The 24,671-nt window shown below is 40.7% G+C and overlaps 4 protein-coding genes and 1 long non-coding RNA gene across 6 annotated transcripts in view; 3 read left to right on the top strand and 2 right to left on the bottom strand.

The window, feature by feature from the left end:
• The first annotated feature begins 3,655 nt into the window (after window positions 1–3,655).
• Window positions 3,656–4,968, top strand: LOC126629441 (uncharacterized). The gene is made up of 2 exons (XR_007625757.1): window positions 3,656–4,158; window positions 4,286–4,968. It is a non-coding gene; the product is annotated as an uncharacterized LOC126629441 (long non-coding RNA).
• Window positions 4,969–8,555: 3,587 nt separating this feature from the next.
• Window positions 8,556–24,671, bottom strand: part of LOC126629435 (uncharacterized) — an 89,748-nt gene continuing 73,632 nt past the window's right edge. Inside the window, exon 2 of the mRNA XM_050299475.1 lies at window positions 8,556–10,357. Within this exon, the coding sequence (XP_050155432.1) occupies window positions 8,707–9,381 (675 nt within the window). The 5' untranslated portion in view covers window positions 9,382–10,357 and the 3' untranslated portion in view covers window positions 8,556–8,706. The remainder of the gene's footprint in view (window positions 10,358–24,671) is intronic.
• LOC126629432 (uncharacterized) lies at window positions 15,426–18,779 on the top strand. 2 transcript variants are annotated; one of them, XM_050299472.1, is made up of 4 exons: window positions 15,431–15,570; window positions 16,298–16,780; window positions 17,006–17,946; window positions 18,089–18,779. In XM_050299472.1, the coding sequence occupies exons 3-4, from the start codon at window positions 17,063–17,065 to the stop codon at window positions 18,555–18,557; spliced, it is 1,353 nt and encodes a 450-aa protein (XP_050155429.1). In that variant the 5' UTR covers window positions 15,431–15,570; window positions 16,298–16,780; window positions 17,006–17,062; the 3' UTR covers window positions 18,558–18,779. The 2 variants fall into 2 exon arrangements, with proteins under 2 accessions (XP_050155428.1, XP_050155429.1); XM_050299471.1 differs by lacking the exon at window positions 16,298–16,780 and having other exon boundaries at window positions 15,426–15,570.
• Window positions 19,631–21,824, top strand: LOC126629440 (uncharacterized). Its single transcript, XM_050299480.1, has 3 exons — window positions 19,631–19,933; window positions 20,824–20,906; window positions 21,527–21,824. Exons 1-3 carry the CDS (start codon window positions 19,855–19,857, stop codon window positions 21,554–21,556), a joined length of 192 nt encoding a protein of 63 aa, XP_050155437.1. The 5' UTR covers window positions 19,631–19,854; the 3' UTR covers window positions 21,557–21,824.
• On the bottom strand, window positions 22,082–24,284 carry LOC126629434 (uncharacterized protein At4g00950-like). Its single transcript, XM_050299474.1, has 2 exons — window positions 23,546–24,284; window positions 22,082–22,513 (listed from the first exon to the last, which is right to left on the bottom strand). Exons 1-2 carry the CDS (start codon window positions 24,155–24,157, stop codon window positions 22,433–22,435), a joined length of 693 nt encoding a protein of 230 aa, XP_050155431.1. The 5' UTR covers window positions 24,158–24,284; the 3' UTR covers window positions 22,082–22,432.

Genomic DNA, 24,671 nt, shown 5'->3' with positions numbered 1-24,671 from the left:
GAAATAAGGCACCTTAGACTAGTGTCTCACTTGCTGCTCATCTGCTAACAGCTTCTCGTACTTTGTAGCAGCTATTACCAACTCCTGCAACTCACTGAATTGGACATTATAGAACTTTTTCCTTAATGCAATCTCAGGGTTTTGTAAGCAATAAATATAAGTTGGGCATGGTTGATAAGGAACTGGCACCTCATCCTTATCCTCGTAAACCTCATCATGAAGTCTTCAGTCAACTCATGTTCATATTGTTTCACCTCCACTAAATCATTGATAATCATCTCGGGCTCCACCCTATAAAACTGCTTCATCTCTATTTGCCCGCAATTGGCAATGAAATTGGGGGGTAACAGATAATACCACTAAGATGCTAAGCCAACTAATGAATTCCCAAACAACCTTAACTTATAGTTAAGGTTGCCTTCAAACGCCACACAGTAGTTGGAGAATTTGAAGATGTGATCCCTAGAGGACATATTGTAGTCTTCCCCACTGAAAGTTGGGAACACATGCATCTTGAAATTCAAGGGAAAAGGGATTCTACTCATCAATATACTCTGGGTAGGGTTTCTAGTAGGTGATCCTGAACAGCGGGCGAGCTTATGGTTGAGCATTTTGGATCACCATCATTCTGAGCTCGGCCAACTCATTTCTGAGTTGCTGGTAAGTTGCATTATTATGTAGGGTGTAAGAAGGTCCCCACTTTAGGTTATGCTTATTGCTCGAGAAAGCCTCATTCTGTGGCTCTGGCTGCTACCACCTAGACTCCCCTCCCTTATTAGCCAATGATGGTGGCCTATAAGGGGGATGTTTGCCCAAAGTTGTGGGCACACCCTTTTCACTGGACTCTCCAACTTGTTGAGTCATTCCATATTTACTTCCATCTTACCCAATATGCCCCCTACTATCTAGTGAGAATAGTAAAGGATCGGGCAAACTTGTTCCTTGGATTTCTTCCTCTCCCGGCTAACTGGTTCCATGTTCTTACTTCTTCTTCCCATATCCTTCTTTTTCCTCAAGCAAAGGAAACAGGGGAATCAGTTGTTCTTTCTCAGGACTTGTCTCTCTCATCATCTTCCTAGCATGACGATCTTATGAGGTAGAGTATTCCAACTCTAATCTCTTCTTGCAGCCACTTTTCTTTGAGTTTATAGAGGTTGTAAGCTAAATTGGATGTATGGTAAACATGTTTTACACGAGGGAATCGATACTACAACACTAATGGAAGGTAGCAGAGCTTTTACACTAAACAAAAGATAGTTTTTCTAAGGGAACTATTATTAAAAGGACTGAATCTGGGCGAGTTTCAACGTTTTTAGGTGCGAATCTGGCTTGAAAACAGAGTTTGTATGTTGTTTATTTGATTGGATGAGTGTCCTTATCTTTGTTGTCTCTTTCCTTTTATAGACAATTTTACCCTACTGTCTTGGCTTTGTTCCTGGCCAAAAGTCCTCAAGCACTACAAAAAAAATGGTCATTTGTGACCAACTTTTTCCGAGGACCTACGAATACCCTTGAAAAAATCATTATTTCCGACCAAAAATTATGCTCCTTCGAAAATAGTTTGACAAGAGGCGTATTATTTTCTACACTCAAAATGCCCTTGGAAAAGGGTTCCATCGCTGTCGAAAATAGATTTTTTTTGGAGGGAATTTTTGGCGCCACATTTATTTACGATGAAACTTTTATTCGTTGGTAATAGTTGTATTTTTTTTTTCAAGGGCGTGTTTAACTTGTCGGAAGTAATTGTTTATTTATGAGGAAAACAAGTGGTTGTCGGCAGTAATTTCTTTATTTTCAAGGGTTATTAGTTGTTGTCAGAATTGATTGTGTATTTGTGAGAGGAACTACATGCCGTCAAAAATGATTATCTATTTAAACTTTATTTATTTTTTATTCTATTATAAGAAGTGGGATAAATTATACATGGGATGTTGTTCAAATCAACTTGAATACAGCAAAAAGATTGTTAGGCTGACAATTTTAGAGTTAATCTAGCAAAGTTTTTTACTCTCATACTCATAAATATTTTATTCTTAATATCACATACGTGAGATTAAAAAATTCCAAAGCAATTTTAAGATACCAAAGCACATGAAAAAATTCATAATAATTAATTTACAAGTATGAAAAATGTGAAGAAAAAAAATAATGCAAACGCTCATAATAATTAATGTAGAAGTGTGAAAAATGTAAAAAAAAAAAAAATATGATCACTCATAATAACAAGCTTTAAAACTTTCATGAAGGGGTCAAATCCGAAATGTGACACCAGAATCCATAAACCCTTGATTTATATTTAACGGTCGATTGTCATTTATGCTTTATTCTTCTCATAGGATTTTTTTTTTCAGATTTTTTTTTTTTTTTAAAACATGATCTTTTAGCAGATGCAAACAAATGAACGGTTCAGATCGTTGATATCACTAACCGTAAAAATCTGAACGTGATATCAACGATCCGAACGATTCATGTTTATGAATTCACTAGAAGATTATGTTTTCTGAAAAGAAAATTTGAAAAACAAAATTATGTGAGAAGATGGAGCGTAATCGTGAACGACAATCGACGGCTAAAATTTAATCTATGGTTTATGAGATGATATTGGCGAATTTCGGAGCTGACCTCTTCACAAAAGTTGTAGAGATTGTCATCATGAGCATTTGTATATTTTTCTTATATTTTTCACACTTCGACATTAATTAAAAAACTTTACTACAATAATAACTATAGAATTTAATCTCACTTATGTGAGATTAAGGAGGGTGTATTCAATTGAGAATTTGAGAGATTTTAATGGATTTATAAATCCATGGATTTTTATGGAGTTTAATTGATTTGTAGAGATTCTATGTAAAATTTTGATTCAATTCCCTCGAAATCTCTTGGGGAGAGGTGAGATTTGTGGATGCTCAAAATACACCACGAAATCTCTCCAATTCCCTTTAATTCCTCAACTTTCTCAAACTCTTTAAAATCAAATTCTAATTGAATACACCTGTAATGTGATAAACTTCTTTAAAATCCTAATTGAATACATCCGGATTTCTAAGGATTTTCATAAACTATCTTAAAATCCTGATTGAATACACATTGAATTTCAGAGAATCACTTAAATTCCTGATTGAATACCCTTTGATTCATTAAAAGAATTAAAATCGCTCAAAATCTCAATTGAATACCACCTCCCCTTAAAAAAATTAAAATCGTTCAAAATTCCAATTGAATACCACCATTGGCATGTCCCCAACTCACTCTCCACCATAACCACTACCAGAGGTACATAATATAAGAAACTCAAACCCCAAGCTACCCTTCTTTTTTTTTGTTGTTGGTAATTTTACGATTTAATCCATTTTTTCTTGTGGGTACTCACAGGTACAGAGTGTTGTGAGGTGCTCTCTTCCTTAACCTTGACAGATGAAGATTTGGACAAGCTGGGGTTCGAGAAGGTCGCCGAGGAGTTCATCGGAGAGTGCAAGTCGGAAGTTTTGCTTCTCCGCCACAAAAAGACAGGTGCCCAAGTCGCTTCCATGTCCAACAACGACGAAAATAAGGTCTTTGGCATCGTTTTCCGAACCCCACTGCGTGTACTCTTCCAAAATCTCAAAATTTTCATTTTTTTTTTGTTTGTTTATTTGTTAATAAAGTGAAGCTACCCATTTATGTAGTTGCTGATTTTCTGTGCTCGGCTGCCATTTAATCTGATATTTATATCATAATTAAACTTGTGGTTGTGTGGTTTTGGTGTAGGGGATGCAATACTTGTACAATCTACAAAGGTCGAGGCAATCAGACGGACGGGCTCAGGGGATGCAATTATTTTAGGTGGTTTTGTGGAAAAGCAATGGCAGGTTTTAGGAAATTGCTTGTAAGTTTAAAGCAGAGCTGCCACAAAGTACGGTCGCCGCAACTTGGCCTCTCGATGGACCTTTCGCAATTGCAGCTTACCAGAATAAATGCCAGACTGAGGGATTGTCGACTAATAGCGATAGGGCTAGCAAATGTGTGTTAGTATGTCAAAGTGATGGAAAATCTGGATGTTTAAATCCGATCTACATCATCCTCATTTTGTCTCAATGATTCAAAATGATTCAATGGAGGCATGAAAGGCAAAAAATTTTGCAACCAAGCACTCGAGGGTTTGGTGGAGTAGTCCAGGTAAATCCTTTGCTCATGCAATAAATGTTGTGACTTAGTTAGACATGGTAAGCGATTTCTGTTATGTCGTAAGATAGAGTGTCAGTTGGCCATCCATACTAAGGTGACGCTACATTTCATGCCACAGGCTGGTGTCACGGATATAAAACTCGTTTCACATGGTTTTCTTTCGTGTGGTGGAGACGTCACTGTAAAGCTGGTTCAGCTCAAAGATCACCAGCGTTAGACGTGATGAAGTTGATTATAAGTTATGTTAGAACTCATGGGAAATCATTCATGAACAATATGACTGCAGAAAGCACCAAACTTTGCGATACTCCCCAACATTCCTCCAGTGTTGCTTGTGACTAGTGCAATCTATACTCAACGCTGTGGACGTTTTTGGATCCCTACCGCTTATACGCAAGGGGAATTATGAGGCTCAACTCTCTCGCTAGCTCGAAGGTGACTACCAGGAGGACCAAGGGAATAGAAAAGAACCGGATATAAATATTTTCGGTTTTTTTTGCTTATGAGCCTAAATGGAGGAGAAAACAATCTTATCGGGCAACATTGGTCGGAAGGATGGCATGGTCGAGTCTTGGCGATCAAGGCCTTTTCGAGTGTTTTCGATCTCTTCACACTGCTCTGCTGGATCTCTGTCGAGTTAAGGCACCAGGAAGAGTTCCAAATTTCACTGTACAATTTATTTTTTATTTTACTTCCATTTCATGTGCATATATAATTCTGAAAACTGCTTCACATAGCTATTGTATGTAATGATTGGTGCGGAGAATTTTATAAAGTAAACTGAAATTTGGATTTGCTCTAGCAGCAGTAATAAGTTCATCGAAGAATAATGTTAGGCACAGTAAATTTGTGCACTAAATACCTGGTAGCCGTAATTATTTGTTCATTTAAAACTCACGGTTATGGTTAATTTTTTTTTTTTAACAAATGATATTATCTATACTAAGGTGGAAGAAAATAGGGATAAGTCTCATAATGGACTAGAATAATGTAGTTTAAATGTATCTTTGGAGATAACTCCGCCTATGTCTTACATGGCCGGTCCCAAGCCCAGATAAAGGAGGAGGGGGAGGGCGTCAGGTAGTCGACAGCCGGCACTCCATGATCACGTCGAATCCTTATGAAAATGAATCCAGAACAAAATCGCGCTAAAGCTAGGGCGTCACCCGTAAGTGGCGCGCTGTGTGGCCTGAGCACAGTGATAAGTGAGCAAGGGTCGCTGTATCTCCATCGGCACCCGGATGCAGTGTTAAATGAGCAAGGGGGCCATAGAAACTTCTTTTCGAACGACTCCACTCAAAGTTGTTTGGGAGCATATGCTCCTATCAACTTTACCCGGGACACACAAAAGAAGTACTTTGATCCTATTAGACGGGGGAGGGTGAAGAAGCTAGGACAGAAGGGTAGAGTTCAAGAGAGCAAAATGCGTTTAGGAACGTGGAATATAGGAACCTTAACGGGAAAATCTATGGAAGTAGTGGAAGTTATGGTGAGGAGAAGGATAAATATTATGTGCCTACAAGAAACTAAGTGGGTTGGTAGTAAGGCAAAGGATCTAGAAAACTCAGGGTTTAAACTTTGGTATTCGGGCACAAATAGAACGAGAAACGGTGTTGGCATCATCGTGGACAAGACCTTGGTACAAGATGTTGTAGATGTCAAGAGGGTAGGAGATAGAATCATGGCAATCAAGATTGTAATAGGACAAGAACTTATCAATGTGATTAGTGCGTACGCACCTCAAGTAGGGTTGGATACGAGTTCGAAGGAGAAATTTTGGGAAGATCTTGGAGACTTGGTGCAAGGAATTGCTCAGACGGAGAAGTTATTTATAGGAGGAGATTTAAATGGACACGTGGGCAGGGAGACAGGCAACTATGGAGGTTTTCATGGTGGCCATGGTTTTGGGGAGAGAAACGAGGATGGGGAAGCTATCTTGGATTTTGCAATGACATATGATCTCTTCTTAGCCAACACCTTCTTTAAGAAGAGAGAAGAACATGTGATCACCTACAAGAGTGGGTCGTCAAAAACACAAATAGATTTTCTTCTAATGAGGAAAGGGGATCGTATAACTTGTAAGGATTGCAAAGTTATACCAGGAGAGAGCGTGGCTAATCAACATCGCTTGTTGGTGATGGATGTACATATCAAAAGAGTAAGACAAAAGAACAAGACTTGGAAGTGCCCAAGGACTAGATGGTGGAATCTAAAAGAAGAAAAACAAGCCATTTTCAAAGAGAAGGTAATCACCCAATGTGTGTGGGATAGAGAGGGGGAAGCTAGCCAAATGTGGGATTCCATGGCTAGTTGTATCCGAAAAGTAGCAAAAGAGGTATTAGGAGAGTCCAAGGGCTTTGCCCCACACCAAAAGGAATCTTGGTGGTGGAATGAGGAGGTACAAACAAAGGTGAAGGCTAAGAAGGAATGTTGTAAAGCCTTATACAAGGAGATGACTGATGAAAATGGTGAAAGGTATAGAAAAGCGAAGCAAGGGGCGAAGAAAGCTGTCAGAGAAGCTAAGTTAGCGGCTTACGACGATATGTATAAACGACTAGATACCAAAGAAGGAGAGTTGGATATCTATAAACTATCTAGAGCAAGGGAAAAGAAGACAAGGGACCTAAACCAAGTGAGGTGCATCAAGGATGAGGATGGAAATGTTCTTGCTACAGAGAACGCGGTTAAAGACAGATGGAGAGGTTATTTTCATAATCTTTTCAATGAAGGACATGAAATGAGTGCTTCTTTAGGGGAGTTGAGTAACTCAGAAGAGTGTAGAAACTACTCTTTTTATCGTCGAATCCGGAAGGAAGAAGTGGTTGTAGCTTTGAAGAAGATGAAGCATAAAAAAGCAATAGGCCCAGACGATATACCAATCGAAGTGTGGAAACTTTTGGGAGAGACAGGTATAACATGGCTCACTGACCTTTTCAATAGGATTTTGAAAACGAAGAAGATGCCAAATGAGTGGCGAATGAGCACTTTGGTGCCTATCTACAAGAATAAGGGCGACGTACAAAATTGCATGAACTATAGGGGTATTAAGCTAATGAGTCATACAATGAAGCTCTGGGAGAGAGTCATTGAGCATAGATTGAGGCAAGAGACACGGGTTTCGGACAACCAATTCGGGTTCATGCCAGGGCACTCAACCATGGAGGCAATCTATCTCTTACGAAGATTGATGGAAAGATATAGAGATGGGAAAAAGGATTTACACATGGTCTTTATAGATTTGGAAAAAGCGTATGATAGGGTCCCAAGAGACATTCTTTGGAGGATTTTAGAGAAGAAAGGAGTACGAGTAGCATATATCCAAGCTATAAAGGATATGTATGAAGGAGCAAAGACTGCCGTAAGAACTCATGAAGGACAAACCGAAAGCTTTCCCATAACTGTAGGATTACATCAAGGCTCATCCTTAAGTCCTTACCTTTTTGCGTTGGTAATGGATGAGTTAACACGACATATTCAAGATGATATTCCTTGGTGTATGCTTTTCGCAGACGATATAGTGTTGATAGATGAAACTCAGGAAGGGGTAAATGCAAAGCTTAACCTTTGGAGAGAAGTGTTGGAATCTAAAGGTCTTCGCCTAAGCCGATCAAAGACAGAATATATGGAGTGCAAGTTCAGTGCAAATGGAGGCCAAAACGAGTTAGGGGTGAGGATCGGAGATCAAGAAATACCAAAGAGCGACCGTTTTCGTTACCTAGGATCTATCTTGCAAAAGAACGGAGAATTAGATGGAGATCTCAACCATAGAATACAAGCTGGATGGATGAAGTGGAAGAGTGCATCCGGCGTTTTGTGTGACCGCCGTATGCCACTGAAGCTCAAGGGAAAATTTTATAGGACGGCAATAAGGCCGGCGATGCTGTATGGCACAGAATGTTGGGCGGTGAAACATCAACACGTACACAAAATGGGTGTAGCGGAGATGAGGATGCTTCGTTGGATGTGTGGGCACACGAGAAAGGATAAGATTAGGAATGAGGATATCCGGGGTAAAGTAGGAGTAGCCGAAATTGAAGGAAAGATGAGAGAAAATCGGTTACGGTGGTTTGGACATGTGCAAAGAAGGCCTACTGACGTTCCGATTAGAAGATGCGACTATGGGACAGAGGTTCAGGGCCGAAGGGGTAGAGGAAGACCTAGGAAAACTTTGGAAGAGACTCTAAGAAAAGACTTAGAGTACTTAGATCTAACGAAGGACATGACACAGGATCGAGCACAATGGCGTTCTAAGATTTATATAGCCGATCCCACTCAGTGACTTGGATTTTCCAAGTCTCCAACCAAGAAGTTTTCCTCACTCGGGAAATTAAGGGAACACTACCCCAACCTACATGCTCCACTCAGAAAGCTTCAACATACAAGCTTTAACAAAAGAAAATTCAAAGAACTTAGCGAAGAAGGCTTTGGTGTATTTAACACAATACGTTGAAATGAAGGAAAGCTTATTTATTGATATCCCCGATAAGCTACAAATATGTACATATACATGAGTCAAAATAAGCACACAAGAGGGAGCCTTCACAAAGGTTGCTTAGGAGAAGTCTCAGCAGTCGGTAGAGCCCCAGAAAGAGAAGGCACCGGAGGGGGATCATTTGGAGCCTCAGTACTGGACAGAACCCTAGAAGGAGGAGGCATCAGAGGTTGATCATTTGGAGCTTCATTACGCGGTACAGCCCCAGAAGACGAAGGCAATAAATGCCTTTGGAACAAACCCACAAATCTCTGATGATCAAGTAAAACCTGACCATCAGTTTCCTTCATCTGGTCAAGCTTCCTCTTCATGTTTGTAGCATAGTCATGTGCGAGCCGGTGCAACTGTTTATTCTCATGCTTGAGCCCTCTAATCTCCTGTTTGAGACTCATCACTTCAGCCGCCAATGATTCAACTTGGCGGGTTCGAGCAAATAGGCGTTGGGCCATATTAGACACAGAACCTGCACACTGAACACTGAGAGCCAGCGAATCCTTAACAGCTAACTCATCAGACCGTTTGGAAAGTAGTCTGTTATCTTTGGGAGTGAGAAGGTTCCTGGCCACCACCGCAGCGGTCATATCATTCTTCATCACGGAATCCCCAACGGTAAGAGGACCAGTAGGGGAGACGAAGGATGGGCGCCATATGTTGTCTGGAGAAGGCGGGGCTGCCTCTTCAACAAGGTTCAAGTCAAAACGACGGTCGGAGGGGCCAGACATTTTCAAAGGTGTTGAAGAGAGAAGAGGTCGGACAAATCAAGATCTTAGAAGTGCAAGAATGAAGCTTCTACTGGTGGAGATTCAAGTGTGCTTTGGAACTTAATGCCAGCCCCTATAAAAATCTGCACTCGACGAAGCTTCAGAAATCGAAGAGGCGCCTGCTCAGAAATCGAAGAGGCGTTTGCTTTCTCAAAAGCTGGGCTGCTTAGAGATCACGAGGGTTGATCTCAGAAATCGAAGAGGCGTTTGCTTTCTCAAAAGTTGGGCTGCTCAAAGACCACGAAGGCCGATCTCAAAAATCGAAGAGGCGCTCGCTTTCTCAAAAGCTGGGCTCCCCAGAGACCACGAGGGCCGATCTCAGAAATCGAAGAGGCACCTACTTTTCCAGCCTTTTCCAGCCTTGTCAGCACCTGTCACACGCACACTCAGTTTTGCGGAAATTATGGGCATTCTGTCAAAGACTTCTGGGGAAGTAGAAAACACATGAATCTTACTGTTCAATCACCCACTTCTCACACGCAACAATAGCTCATGGGTACCACAGATAACTTTGCCAAAGTTCTCTGCCAAAGTTGAGCACGTGAAGCTTGCAGCTCCTACTACATCGCTCTGACCAAGAAGGGTAAAAGAATAGCAAAGAAACAGCACTAACAAAGTTTAGACCCATAAATTTTGAAGGTCTAGCTACCATATTATTACCCACAAGGGTAAAGGAACAGTACCACTGCTGGATAATTGGAAAGTCCCTGTGTGTCAACCTCTGTGCTTCGTGGCAAGGTAGACTAGCAAACATGCCCAACCTTTACTCACATTCGAGAAAACACTCCCAATAAGATTGCTTGCTCCAAAATCGAAGAGGCACCGTCCTCCGAATCTCGAGAGCCAGACTCCCAACATGACTACTTTCTTAAAAATCGAAGAGAGGGTAAAGGAACAGTACCATTGCTGGATAATTGGAAAGTCCCTGTGTGTCAACCTCTGTGTTTCGTGGCAAGGTAGACTAGCAAACATGCCAAACCTTTACTCACATTCGAGAAAACACTCCCAACAAGATTGCTTGCTCCAAAATCGAAGAGGCACCGCCCTCCGAATCTCGAGAGCCAGACTCCCAACATGATTACTTTCTCAAAAATCGAAGAGACACTGCTCCCCGAATCTCGAGAGCCAGACCCCCAGCATGATTGCTTTCTCAAAAATCGATGAGGCATCGTTCTCCGAATCAATCGAAGAGGCGCTCGCTTTCTCAAAAGCTGGGCTGCTCAGAGACCACGAGGGCCGATCTCAGAAATCGAAGAGGCACCTACTTTTCTAGCCTTGTCAGCACCTGTCACGCACACTCAGCTTTGCAGAAATTATGGGCATTCTGTCGAAGACTTCTGGTGAAGTAGAAAGCACATGAATCTTACTGTTCAATCACCCACTTCCCACACGCAACAATAGCTCATGGGTACCACAAATAACTTTGCCAAAGTTCTCTGCCAAAGTTGAGCACGTGAAGCTTGCAGCTCCCACTACATCGCTCTGACCAAGAAAGGTAAAAGAATAGCAAAGAAACAGCACTAACAAAAGTTTAGACACATAAATTTTGAAGGTCTAGCTACCATATTATTACCCACAACTGTAAAGGAACAGTACCACTGCTGGATAATTGGAAAGTCCCTGTGTGTCAACCTCTGTGCTTCGTGGCAAGGTAGACTAGCAAACATGCCCAACCTTTACTCACATTCGAGAAAACACTCCCAATAAGATTGCTTGCTCCAAAATCGAAGAGACACCGTCCTCCGAATCTCGAGAGCCAGACTCCCAACATGACTACTTTCTCAAAATCGAAGAGAGGGTAAAGGAACAGTACCATTGCTGGATAATTGGAAAGTCCCTGTGTGTCAACCTTTGTGCTTCGTGGCAAGGTAGACTAGCAAACATGCCCAACCTTTACTCACATTCGAGACAACACTCCCAACAAGATTGCTTGCTCCAAAATCGAAGAGGTACCGCCCTCCGAATCTCGAGAGCCAGACTCCCAACATGATTACTTCCTCAAAAATCGAAGAGACACTGCTCTCCGAATCTCGAGAGTCATACCCCCAGCATGATTGCTTTCTCAAAAATCGAAGAGGCATCGTTCTCCGAATCTCGAGAGCCAGATACCACAGACCACTTTTTCAAAGTGCTCTGACAGAGTTAAAACATGTGAAACTGGCAGCTCCCACTACCGTGCTATGACCAAGCAGGGTAAAGGAATAGCATTACTACTTGTTGTTAGGGAGACTCCTATATATGTCGACCTCCATCCCCAACGGACAGGCAGACCTGCAAAAATGCTCAACCCTTCATCATATCTGAGAGGGCACTCCCAACGAAGCCTTTCGAAATATTCAGCTTTCTTTCCCCCCGATAATACCTCTGCAAACAAGCTATACTAGAGCAAGAATATCTCATATCATCAGGGTTAAAAGCAAGAGTATCCCATATCATGATTTTTCCCTGTCTTTTCTTTTGGCCTTGTTTTTACCTGCAAGACAAGGAGAATGAGAGCAATCAGTCAGCACTTGGAATCAAGCTTCCAGCCAGGAACTGACTGCCTGGAACCCCTTACCTGATTACTTACCTGGCATTGCTCTCGAGTACTCATCTTCAACATCTTATGTTTCCAGGGAAGATTCCGCATCTGCTTGAGGAACAGATAGGGCAAGTGCGAAGGATACAAGGAAGCATGTGGAGACAAGCGTAACAGCACACGTGCCGATACATTCATTACTCTGTCAAAAGCAAAAGTATCCCATATCAGCAGGGTGGAACGTACTCTAGATTTGATGGACTTGTTTTGACCCTCAAATTCTTCAGTCGGCCTTATACTCTGGAGGAAACCAGAAAACCCTCCAGCTCAGTTCAAGAATAAGCCTGTGGAAAGTTACTTCTTCAAAAGCAAAAGTATCTCATATCATCTCTTCTCATTTTTCTTCTCTTTATCCTTCATGCTGCTGCAAGATGGGGAGAAGGTGAACAATCAGTCGGAGCTCTGATTGCTTACCTTGTCTGTCACCTCTTTCAGCAGACCCCCTAGCTCGGCGACTTGGGGGACTCCTACTACATGGTTTGTATCGCGCTTGACCAAGCCTGAAACTACAAGTAAGCTTCAAGTGAAATTGATACATTACCTTGTGCATCTCCACCAGTTAAAGATACCACCCCTGGATGGAGGAAGAGTACTTCCAGAGAAGATGCCACATCTACCTATGAGACAGATAAGGCAAGTCAAGACGACACCACACTCCGATACTTAGAAGTTTCGTGATTACGAGATCATTCTCCCACAATATTTCCTAATGTCATTTGTACTAAATCATTCACTTGTACTCACTAAATGAGAGCTTGAACCTATGTACTTGTGTAAACCCTTCACAATTAATGAGAACTCTTCTATTCCGTGGACGTAGCCAATCTGGGTGAACCACGTACATCTTGTGTTTACTTTCCTATCTCTATCCATTTATATACTTATCCACACTAATGACCGGAGCAATCTAGCGAAGCTCACAAAAAGCGATCGTTTTCGCTACCTAGGATCTATCTTGCAAGAGAACGGAGAATTAGATGGAGATCTCAACCATAGAATACGAGCTGGATGGAAAGAGTGCATCCGGCGTGTTGTGTGACCGTCGTAGGCCACTGAAGCTCAAGGGAAAATTTTATAGGACGGCAATAAGGCTAGCGATGTTGTATGGCACAGAATGTTGGGTGGTGAAGCATCAACACGTACACAAAATGGGTGTAGCGGAGATGAGGATGCTTCGTGGGATGTGTGGGCACACGAGAAAGGATAAGATTGGGAATGAGGATATCCGAGGTAAAGTAGGCGTAGCCGAAATTGTAGGAAATATGAGAGAAAATCGGCTCCGGTGATTTTGAACATGTGCAAAGAAGGTCGACTGACGCTCCGGTTCGAAGATGTGACTACGGGACAGAGGTTCAGGGCCGAAGGGGTAGAGGAAGACCTAGGACAACTTTGGAAGAGACTCTAGGAAAAGACGTAGAGTACTTGGATCTAACGGAGGACATGACACAAAACCGAGCGCAATGGCGTTCTATGATTCATATAGCCGACCCCACTTAGTGGGAAAAGGCTTTGTTGTTGTTGTTGTTGTTGTTGTAAATGTATCTTTGGAGATAATCAAATTTAAAATATCTTATTTACAAGTAAAGAAGAATATCATTAAATTGTAGTACTAAACGGTTACAGTTACGGCTGGATGGAAGTTGCCTATATAGCACCTCCCGTCAATCAAATTTACCATTTCTTGATCGGGGTGGTTGAAAGATTTTTACTGAAAATGCAAGGAAAAGGAAATGTCAAGGTCAGGAATGACAATCCGATATTCTCTGTGGTCTAGAGTCTGACTTTAAATTGCAAACAAATACAACAGAGTAATGATATGAAAACTAGATTAAATTTTGTAAATAAAATAATATGGAAGATGATAATTGGATTATTATTTAAGGGAATTGTTATTAGTACTTTAAAAATCTCATTTTATACTTCAAATTTTCTATATTATGAAAGAAAACTACACTTATGAGGAGTGTAGTATGAGATTTTTAGAGTGCCAATAATACTTTTCTTATTTAATCATTGATAAACGTGTTTATTTTTTTTATTAGTGAAATCTCATTTGATTTACTAATTTAGTTTATAAATTTAATTTCTCTAACATTACCTACAAAAAAAGTCAAAAAGTAAATAAATATTCCATTAGAAGTTAAAGGATTGCGGTCTACTCTAATCTAATTCTCTAATGTCTAAGCTATTAATTTAATCTAGTCCGCTTTTGGTGGTAACTTTTACTACAAGAATGCTTCTATTCAGTGTTCCCATCAATTAGGCACTTACGATACACACTTTTAAATTAATTAGCCTTATAAGTTGTCCATGCTTGCCCACAAATCAATGGGAGCACCCTGATGATCTGTATTGCGTGGTGATGCTAATAATATAACGTGAGTATCAAATTTAATAATAGGTAAATTAAGTCGTTTAGTATTACGGTTTAGTGATATTCTTTTTCATTTGTAAGTGAAAAGTCTTAGACTTGATTATGGCCAAATACAAATTTGAACCACATTATTATGGCTTTAGTCTAATGTAAAGTTTGGCCCACTCTTTCACTTTTTAGTGTAGATAATTTCATTTGTTAAAAAAACAATAATATGTAAATTAACTCTAAAATCTTCTAACACTTGCACTGTACTTTTATTCTTTGATGTGAGATATGCTAAAGCGTAATTATAAGCTGACTCTGATACATGTCAAAATGTGAACATTCAGCTCTAGATTAGTTGGATATGCGTCAAGTCACACAAAACAATGGGAGGGCACACACTAAATACTCATGGCTATCTTAATGATCACTCGATTCAAGTAAAAATGAATCATATACAATTTTCTACATAAATTATACTAGCATTAATCATGCGTGACACTAACACGGTCATTGATGATTATAAGTTGTGCGGTATATCCAACCCACATCAACTATGAGAGCATCACATAAGCGGTAGCACGGCTTTACATATCAGAGCCGGCTAAATCCATTGCTTGATGACTAATTCAAACTAAAACCTTAGATCTTATACACTTGGGGTCCACCTCATATGCCCCAATATGGAGTCACTCTCTCAATTGATCATGGGGGCCACTCTAGATGCTAAATTTCTACTTATTTAACAACCGTTGAGTATCTGCTTAAATACTAGACACTTTAATTCTCCCACGGTACCACCCCGCCCTCACCATTTTGCCCTGCCACGTGACAATATTCCCTCCAAAAACACTACAAAATAACACTCCAAATTGTCAAGTGAGCCAAATCCGATCCCACGTCATATATGGATGGACCCATCCTCCACCCTCACCCTGGAGTGGATATTAGTATTCAATCCCAAATTATGAAACATGGGCTCCACAAGACAAAAACAATGCTGGTCTTCCCAAAACGGCGTCGTAGATGTCGCGAGAGCAAGCGTGGCGTGGCTGTGCAAAACTGCAAACCGACAAATTAAAAGTAGGAAAATGATAACCGAAAGCAAAAGCTCTTCTCTGACATGGCTCATGGCTCATCTTCTTCTCGCTTCCTCTTAGATTCCCCGCCTGATTTTCCCTCTTTTTCGTTCCGTTGAACGAATACCTTAGAGGTTTGTTCTGCTTCTCTGTTTTTCTTCTTCTTTCTGTTTGATGGAATTGAATAGGTGGGTGCTTTTGTTTTTAAGTTTTTTTTTTTTTTTTTTTGAGATTTTTTTGTTGGGTTTTGTTTTTCATCTTGTTTGATAATTTGGGTTTGCTCATAAATTAATAGTGGTCAAATTATCAATCTGGTTTTCTGTTTCATAACCGAGTCTTTCATTTTGTTTAATTTTTTTTTTTATTAAGTATCTCTGTTTTTTATATATGCTAAACTTCGAGGAAGGGATTCGAACTTGGGGGCAGAGGCGGAGCACACTGCGCTCGCTAACTTGGCTAATTCCAAGTCTGTGAATTTTTTTATTAAGTTAGTGGGGTTTGGTGCTTAATTTGGCAGGATTATGGTAAGTGTTATTTGCCGGCTGTGTAAGGGTTATTAAGGTCGTTCAGAACCCTTTGGCATCTGCATTTGGGTATCTTAGAGAAATAAAAGAAGGGTTGGATTAACTGATTAAGGACAGGTGAAGGAATATTCAGCCTCTTTATGTTTGTACTGATCCAGTGGATGTAATGGTTTTTCAACATCTTTAATTGGTATCAATGTTTTTAAAGCTTTCTAATGTTTCGTGATTTCGAATTGTCGTGCAATTGCTAGTTATGTTATCCATTGGTTTCTGTTCTTCTTCTGATTGTGTTGGTGTTTCGATTCGTTTGAATTTCTGTTTTGTATTTCTTTTTTAGTGATCAGGAGTAACATTTGTTTCTCATTGGCTTTAAAGAAAAAGAATGATGGTGATTGGGGTTTGGGGTTTGTGATTCTCCTCAAGTGGGCTTTTTATAAAGTCAAGCGTACACGCAGCGAGCTTGATAGAAAGGGAAGTAGGTTGTGGAGTTGGAATCTAGGAATTTCCGCATTGATCATGGTTGTGTATGACTTGTAAGGAGATTCGGGGTTTTGAATCAAGATCCTTTTTATGGAAGAATTTGTCACCAGTCAAAGTGGCTGGGTTGACCACCTGATCATGATATAAAGTATAGCAAGCTTTATAATTTGATGCGTATCTTATAGTTTGTCGGGTAACGAAGGATTTCTGCTACTTCTAGCGTGTAAAATCATGATATCCAGTGTCCCATTACTGAACTTCGACTGGCACCATGGACTTTTAGCAGCTTCCAGAAGTTGTCATTCTCCAAATGAACTGTGAACTTGTCAAGTATGTTGAAGTAAGGATAAACATGGTCGGAAGTAATGATAAACATAGTAAAGTTATTTTATTGGCTTGCTAAACCTGCTTATCTTGATTTTAATTTTAGAACCTATCTTGGATGCTTCGAACAAATAATTGTTTTGTTTTTCTCTTGTTGCTTCTTTAGTGGGATTTCTGTAGTGAAATACTACGACCCTTTCTGTTGGATTAAAATTCTGATCTATTTTTTATTTTTTTTTAGCAATGTGTAGTGTATTTGCCTTTTACAAAGTAAAATGTACAAAAGAATAGCAAGCTGATGGCGGCAGCAGAAGCAAGGGCTGTGTGGCAGAGAACAGCTAATCGTTGTTTTGTCCAAGAGGATGCTAAAAGAGCTCCCAAGTTAGCTTGCTGCCAATCCTCGTCTTCGACAACTAGGCAGGTTGATGCTGGGCCTGCAACTGTAGCAGAAGGGCCAGATCATCCTGCCACTGGTTTCATGCCTATCAATCGGAATCCTTCATATTCTAGTCTACCCCCCGATACAAGATGGTGGCTGCAAATGCAACCTAGCTATGGGTACCAAAAGGATTTTACATACGAACAGTTAAGTGCATTGGAGGCTGACATGGAAACACTGAGAGCTGGGTTCGTGAAATCAACACCCAAAACTAGCGAGGTCCACCAGCAAAAAGCAGAATTCACTGATGCAGTCTCTGCTGTTTGTATGAAGACAGGCTACGAAGCGCAAAAGCAAGATGTAAGCGCCAAATATAGTAAGAACATGCAGGAACCTCTTCAATACGAAATGAAGGAAAAATATGAAATAATGGGGATGGATACCATTGATTGCCCAGTTTCCAATCAACCCAAGGAGTTTTGTTGTGACTATCCTTGGATTGGAGGTGGGAGGGCTGAACCATGGTGGCGGACAACTGACAGAGATGAATTGGCTTCCTTGGTTGCTCAGAAGTCGCTTAACCATATGGAGAACTGCGACCTTCCCCCACCTCAAAAAACGTATCATAAGAGACATCCATATGCTGATATTGGATGTTCTGACCCGAATGTGATATTGGGGACATCTTTAGATGCGAAGGCCCAAGCAACCAGTCTTTCCAGTATGACTACTCCTGCACATGGCTATCCTGATTCTGGAAGGGGAGAAATGTCTGGAGAAGGGCACTCCGACAAGTCATTCAGGTGGTTATTAGACATTCCAGGTCCTCGTGTTATTTATGAATTATTCCGATTTTTAGATTTCATTTCTAAGAGCACTTGGTACGCAATCTTAAAAAAAAAAATGGGACTAGCAGTCTGAGATCAGTTATATTTCTACTTGCAGAGACATCACGGAGATACAACAACTTTCTGAGGGTGAGCCTACAAAAGCTCAGCTAATGGAAGCACTCTGCCATTCTCAAACACGAGCAAGGGAAGCCGAGAAGGCAGCAAAGCAAGCTTATGCCGAAAAGGAGCACATCTTTAAGCTCTTCTTCACACAAGCCTCTCAACTCTTTGCCTATAAGCAGTGGTTCCAATTGCTGCAACTGGAAAGTCTTTACCTCCAGATTAAAAACAACGAACAGCCTCCAAGTGCCACTGTTTTCCCGGAGGGACTTCCATGGATGCCAGCCAAGGGCAAGAAACTGCGGAGGAACTGGCGTAAGGGTGCCAAGGGGAAAAGAGGAAGGATGGCCGAACCCAGGCACGACATTGCAACGTATGCTGTTGCTTTTGCGTTGGGGTTCGGTCTCGTTGGTGCTGGCTTGTTCCTGGGATGGACTGTGGGGTGGATGTTACCCCATTTCTAGGTTGTGTAGTAGTTCTGAGTTGTGACCATTTCATACCTCTTGTAATGATTGTTCAAAAGGGAATATGTGTTTTGGGTTAGTTTCTTTCTTTGTGTATTTCGTCCAGGTTTTACGTAGTTTTCGTATGTAAATATACCCCGACGTACTTGTATAAATGTTGCGAGGAGGGATGAGATTTTGTATAAATTTTATTTGGTTACTCTTCCACCTTACGTTTGTAAATTATCACGAGTCTTGGTTCTTTTTGCTTTTGTTTTCAAGACCTTGCACTTTTTTTTTTCTTAAAAAAAGGGACAACTGGTTGTAAATTACGGTTATCCACCTCTTCCGGTCCCCAAGAGGTTATGGGAAATTTTACCATGCCCGTGGTTACAGTTAATCAGTCACCAGGTTAAAGCATCTATCCCGAACCTCTCACATTTTCTTTGTTTTATTGGAAAGTTGCAATCCTCATTCATACCACTGGATCATTTGCTGCAATTAAGACCTTGCACTTTTGACTTTGGTGGTATGATGGTTTAGGAGACTTATCCTGTAGCCTCAGAAGTCAATGGCGTCTCAGCTATAAATTTTGAAGAGAGAACTTTGCCGTCCTGTCCCTGTTGAATGAAGAGTTATGTCTGCCATCCAAGAGAGAGGAGGGATTTTCTTCGGTGCTATAGAGGACTACTTTGTATTTTGATGTTTTAACCGTTATATCTTTGTTTAAAGATATAAAACTCAATATTTAACGGTTAAAACACTTGAACTACTGGATACTCCAGAGCACCTAAGAATTTTTGGAGAGGAGAAGTAGTTCGTGTGATTGTCACATTACCATGTAACCCTATAACCCTATCTATTCATATTATAATAAGTTCAACATTAAAGCTCGCGCAACCTTATGGTTCACTCGTATTATAACTTTGGAGGCAATCTGAACGCATCGAACTTTGTTAAGCGGAAGACAAAAAATAATATGCATTTGGTTTTTACAGGTGTTCAAAGTGAGTATCTTAGGAGCAGGACTGAACTGTAGAGCAAAAATAATAATTACCCCTCGGAAAGAGTTGAGTCTCCATGTTGGAACCAAATCAAGTTATCGAACCCAAGTTAATTTAAGAAGCCCAAGTTGAGCCCTAAATTAAGTACTGAACCCGAATCGCTAAGATTCCGCTCCCCTCACCCGGGTCAGGTTTGCAAAGCAGATCCGTTTCTGCTTCCATTTTCTTCCAGCTTTCAAGCTTCTAGGTTGTAGCTCAGAAGACGGACAGGATCCCTCACTCGCACAAAACCCCAAAACACAGACACCCGAGAGATGGCAGTGATGGAGAAGCTCAGGATGTTCGTCGCTCAGGAGCCTGTCGTCGCAGCTTCTTGCCTCATCGCCGGCGTTGGTACTCTCTCTCTCTCTCTCGCGCAAAATCCCTATTAAATTTAGGATCAAATTTATGGGATTCAAATTCCCAAAATTGGTGCACAGATTGAAATTTTCATAATCTGGGTTTTGGTTTCGTGTGCAAACTTTCCGATTTGGGGGAGTTTTACTTTTATGCTCAGATTAAATAATGTATGTTGTGTGCACCACTGTATTTTGATTTGAATGTTTGAGCCGTAAAGGTGCAGTTTTTGTTTTTGTACAGCTCTCTGATGCCAATTCAGTCTTGGCATATGCATGTTTTGAGGCAAAGTTCGAATATTTTGGCTGAAATTTTGAAGTTTTCGTTATATCTTAATCTCTAATGAATTACAAGTTTAGATTACGCTTATGCTGTTGTGACGGAAAGAATTACATGTTTGTAGCTGCGTGCATTCATTTGTCTGGGAAGGGAAATCTAGGACTTGAGTTCTTTTTCTCCACTAGATTCAGCCTGGTAGAACAACAATATGCTTCCAAGGCTGGAACAGCCATTGCCGGAAAACAGCAATGTGGGCTCTGCGTTGGGATACTCATATTGATAATCGTATTGAACATACTTCAATATATTTCATAGTTTTACATTCTCAGCGAAAGAAATATTTCTTAATGGATTAGAATTGCATTTTTCGATTGCGAAGTTATTCCTCCTATAGAACTTGTAATATGTTAAGTGATCCATTTTACTCGCGAGAAACTATGATCAATTTTGCTCGTTGAGACTGAGGTCAAATTTGGTTCCTAATGTTTTCAAGTTAATGGATCAAGCATTTTAAGAAGAATCTACGTAGTATCTGTTAAGGTTTCAAGGGCACTCCTGTAGGACTTATGGCTATATTCAACTGACTGGCTATTATGATGGAATTTCAGGTCTCTTTCTTCCAGCTGTAGTAAGGCCAATTCTTGATTCCTTTGAAGCTTCTAAGCAAGTCCCTCAGCCTGCTTTAAGCGATGTGAGTGTTAAATGACACGTTAGTTAAAAATTTCATTCATTCTTTGCCTAATTATGCACTTTACATAGAGCACTTGGATTTGTTATGTTGTTCATAAAGAAAATGTTCACAGTTGATTCATGCCTTTTTGGAATTGAACTTAATCTAACTTGGATATAGTGACTGCTCAACTCATATGTTATCACTACCTAATTAGGTGGGTAGAGTCCATGGTGTTCTTCATCGTCATAGTTAGATTGGTGGTCTGCATGGAATTCTTATGAACCTCAAAAACTTTCGCCCTCTCCCAATAGGTCTAAGTGGTTTGGCTATGTGCTCTTACACAGCCATGACCATATAACTTGAAAAGGATAGAAAAATTGGATCCTCTCAACTTGCTCTGTCATGATTTGATTTTGTCCATTGATCTGCTCAATTATAGTTCATCTTGATCTATTCTTAAATAAAACTCTATATCCATCTGGAGAGCAAACAGGACCTAAGTTTGTTTCAATATAGATTTCATGCTCGCTTGTTCTTTTGGCCAGAAATTGTGCGCCCTCACAACACTCTAACAAGATCTTTTATCTTGTTTCCTTACTATCACTCATATTTCTGAATTACCTGGGTATTTTTCACAGGTGGTTGCAGGTATGACAGGTAAAAAATAGGGGCGATATGATTCATTGGTACAGGCGAACGATTGCCCTTTTTTTATTTTTGCCATTTTTCATGAGCATTGAAATAAGCCTGACAATCTTGTGTGGAGAACACAGTGATGCTGCATGTTGAATATTATCCTTTTCGTTGTAAGCATGTGACCGGTTTCCTTGTCACGTTAACTTTGACTAGCCGAAGCTGCTGCTGTTCTTGTTGATTTGAAGCCCAATTTAAAGCTTAATGAATGCATGCCGAATATAAGTGCCTGCTTCCATTTTATTCTTTATGCTTGCTACACATGAATTCAATTTTCTTCCAATTGTCTTGTATAAACTTTTCATTTGTCCGGATATAAAACATAAATTCACAGTTTTGATGCCTCTCTGATCCCCATGTTTTTTCTCGTGTTTTAAATTTGGCCAATTTGGTCTCCTGAGTTTTTATCTGTTAACAATTTTGGTCATTTCCGTCTCATTTCGGTGTTAATGTACTAAGATTGTTGACAGGATATAAAGCACATAAACCAATTGGTCAAGTTGGAAACAGAAAACAAAACATTACTTAAACCAAAACACAGTTACGAAAACAGCATTTACGGAAACCTCGCCAACAAGACAACTTTTTACCGTTGTCGAAGCTACCGGAGGTGCATGCAAAACAGTAAAATAAGGGCTAAATTTTACACACACAACTAGTCTTTTTTCATTTCACATGTCCTAAGGGGGACCTAACCCTAAACCCTAAACCCTAAACCCTAAACCGTAACAAAGTCCCCCACAATTCAGCCCCGGCGGGCGACGCCGTGGTTGTTAAGTCTTTAGCTAGAGCATTTGACAGGTAATTGATTTGGATACACTATACCGGTGCACATAGACAAGTCTAAATCATCATATCGCAAACCCGTCTTTCTTGAATTTTCTACCCTTCCATGGAACTGCCGCCTGCTTCAAGCTCTGTTTAATTGTTGCCTGCAAACATCAAAGGAATTTTTACTTCAAATACAAGTAACTTCAACATTTCTAAACGAAAATTTAGGTGTCTGTTTGGAACTGCTTTTAGAATGCATGCACACATGGCCGAAATAATTAAAAATGTTGTTGCAAAGATATCATTATATAAGAATTTGGAAGAAAGCAATTCCAAATGCTTTTAGCTAAAACGCTTATGATCATAATTGCTTCTTACAAAAGCATTTTGAAATGGGTAACGAATTTGGATCCTCCCCAAACTTTAGCGTCTGGAGCCTAAGGAGCAGAAAATCTGAGCCCTTGGTTTGTAAGAAAGAGAAATCAAAGCCCTTGGATTGTATGAGGTGTGCCAGTGAAATGAGTTAGTGAGGACCATCAGATTCAATTTGAGTGATCCGGATTGCCTGATCCTTGAGTTTCGGACAGTGAGATCCAAAGTGGATCTCTGTCCGGCCATAATGAGTTATTCTAAGTACATACACTCGTGGCCTTGGCCAAACTAGGAACGTAGCATGTTCTCACATTCTCATTCCATTCCTCTGCCTACCCTACACAAGCCAATCTATGTTGTTGTACTTAGAGACCTGCTTAGTTGGGCACACATGGGAGGTTTTGGCCATCTCTGGAAATTCTACTATGTTCGATGTATGGCCTACACGCCTACACCGGATGAATAGAGGGCCGGATGTGCGGCCAAAACTTTCAACAATCAAGATCCAACGACTACAGATCCCGGTGTATACGAGAAAATTTGGCTCTTTCTCTAGGAAAGCGCTAGATCAGTATGCCTTCTGAAAAGGGCAACTCCTCACACCCTCACAAGGCTTTGGATTAAAACCAACTAGAGTTCGTACTTTCTCCATCAAACTCATACATGCGATACTCGGGAAGGGGAAGCGGAACTCAGGATCTCGAGTGCAGGGATGAATGCTCGTAATCCATTCAAATTTGAATTGCGATATAAAATATAAATGTACCAAAATATAAAAGCGAACTAAAAGTAGAACCCAAATAAAGGAAAGAAATATTTACCCAGAAATGAGGCTTGGCATGAGAGAGACTAGAAAAGCTCCCAACCGTTGTAATCCCTGTCATCTTCTTCTTCGTCTTCAACTTCCCACTCTCTCCTCCCACACTGCCACCACCGTCACTCTCTCCATCCACAGAAGATGGAAAGACATAACCAGCCCCACCAACCTCTCTTTTTCCCTTCAACACCCTCCTCCCCCATGAGTCAAACCACCCTCTCTCCTTCCCTTTCCTTCTCAGAACCAGAGCACCAAGCTCCCCTCCTCTCTCAGGGCTGAAACCGCCATAACACTCCATCCTGAATGAGGAAGACTGAAACTTTGACCTGCCCACGTAAGGACCCTCCAACACTGTGCTGGGAGAAAGCAGTTTGGCTTCCAAAAGCAGCCTTGGAGGGAGCTCTAAGCACTTTCGGGAAAAGTCTGTTGGGTTTGGAATGGTGGCCAGGGCAGTGCAGGGCCTTGGCTTCCCGGGCTGCTCTTCCCAGCGGAATGGGACTGAGACTGAGGTGTGGAGTGGTGGAGTTAGGGTGCCTGAAGGCTCATGGGAGTGAAATGGTGGGGCAGAAAATAAGGGCAGTTGTGGTGGCTCTGCCTCATCAGATCCCAGCCCCATTGCTGTAAGAGTTCAGGGAGTGAAGGGGAAGGGTCAATGGAGGAGAAGGAGAAGAGAGGAAGAGAAGTCCTAGGAAAAAGGAAAGCCAAAAGCACTTATAAGTCACATCCATCTTTTAATAGAGGATTGCTTTGTTTGGTCTGCTCTCATATTATATTATTGCTCTGCTCATTGATAGGAAATACCCAACATATGGTAATTGATGGGGTGCCCTCAGTGCAACTACTCTTTTGTTTTTTTATTAGAATTACTATTGGGCATAAGAAAATGTTAGAGGATCAGTCGCGAGTGCACTTGTGAGTTGATTTGAATCGTTCATGTTTATTGAACTCACAAAATATGAATGACCATATCAATTTCATGTGAGTTTGCTATAAATATCAGTCATGCTAATTGAACTCACAAAGTAAGAAATGTCATATCAATTCTGCAGCGTGCGTTGTAAACTAATTCTGGTCTTTCATGTTAATTAAACTCACAAAGAATGATCGAATAAAATCAGTTTTATACGCGT

The sequence above is a fragment of the Malus sylvestris genome, chromosome 7 (genome assembly GCF_916048215.2).
Source record: "Malus sylvestris chromosome 7, drMalSylv7.2, whole genome shotgun sequence".
Classification (NCBI taxonomy): Eukaryota; Viridiplantae; Streptophyta; class Magnoliopsida; order Rosales; family Rosaceae; genus Malus; species Malus sylvestris.
The sequence above is the reverse complement of the archived record's forward strand: the minus strand, read 5'-3'. Positions and strand labels throughout refer to the sequence as shown.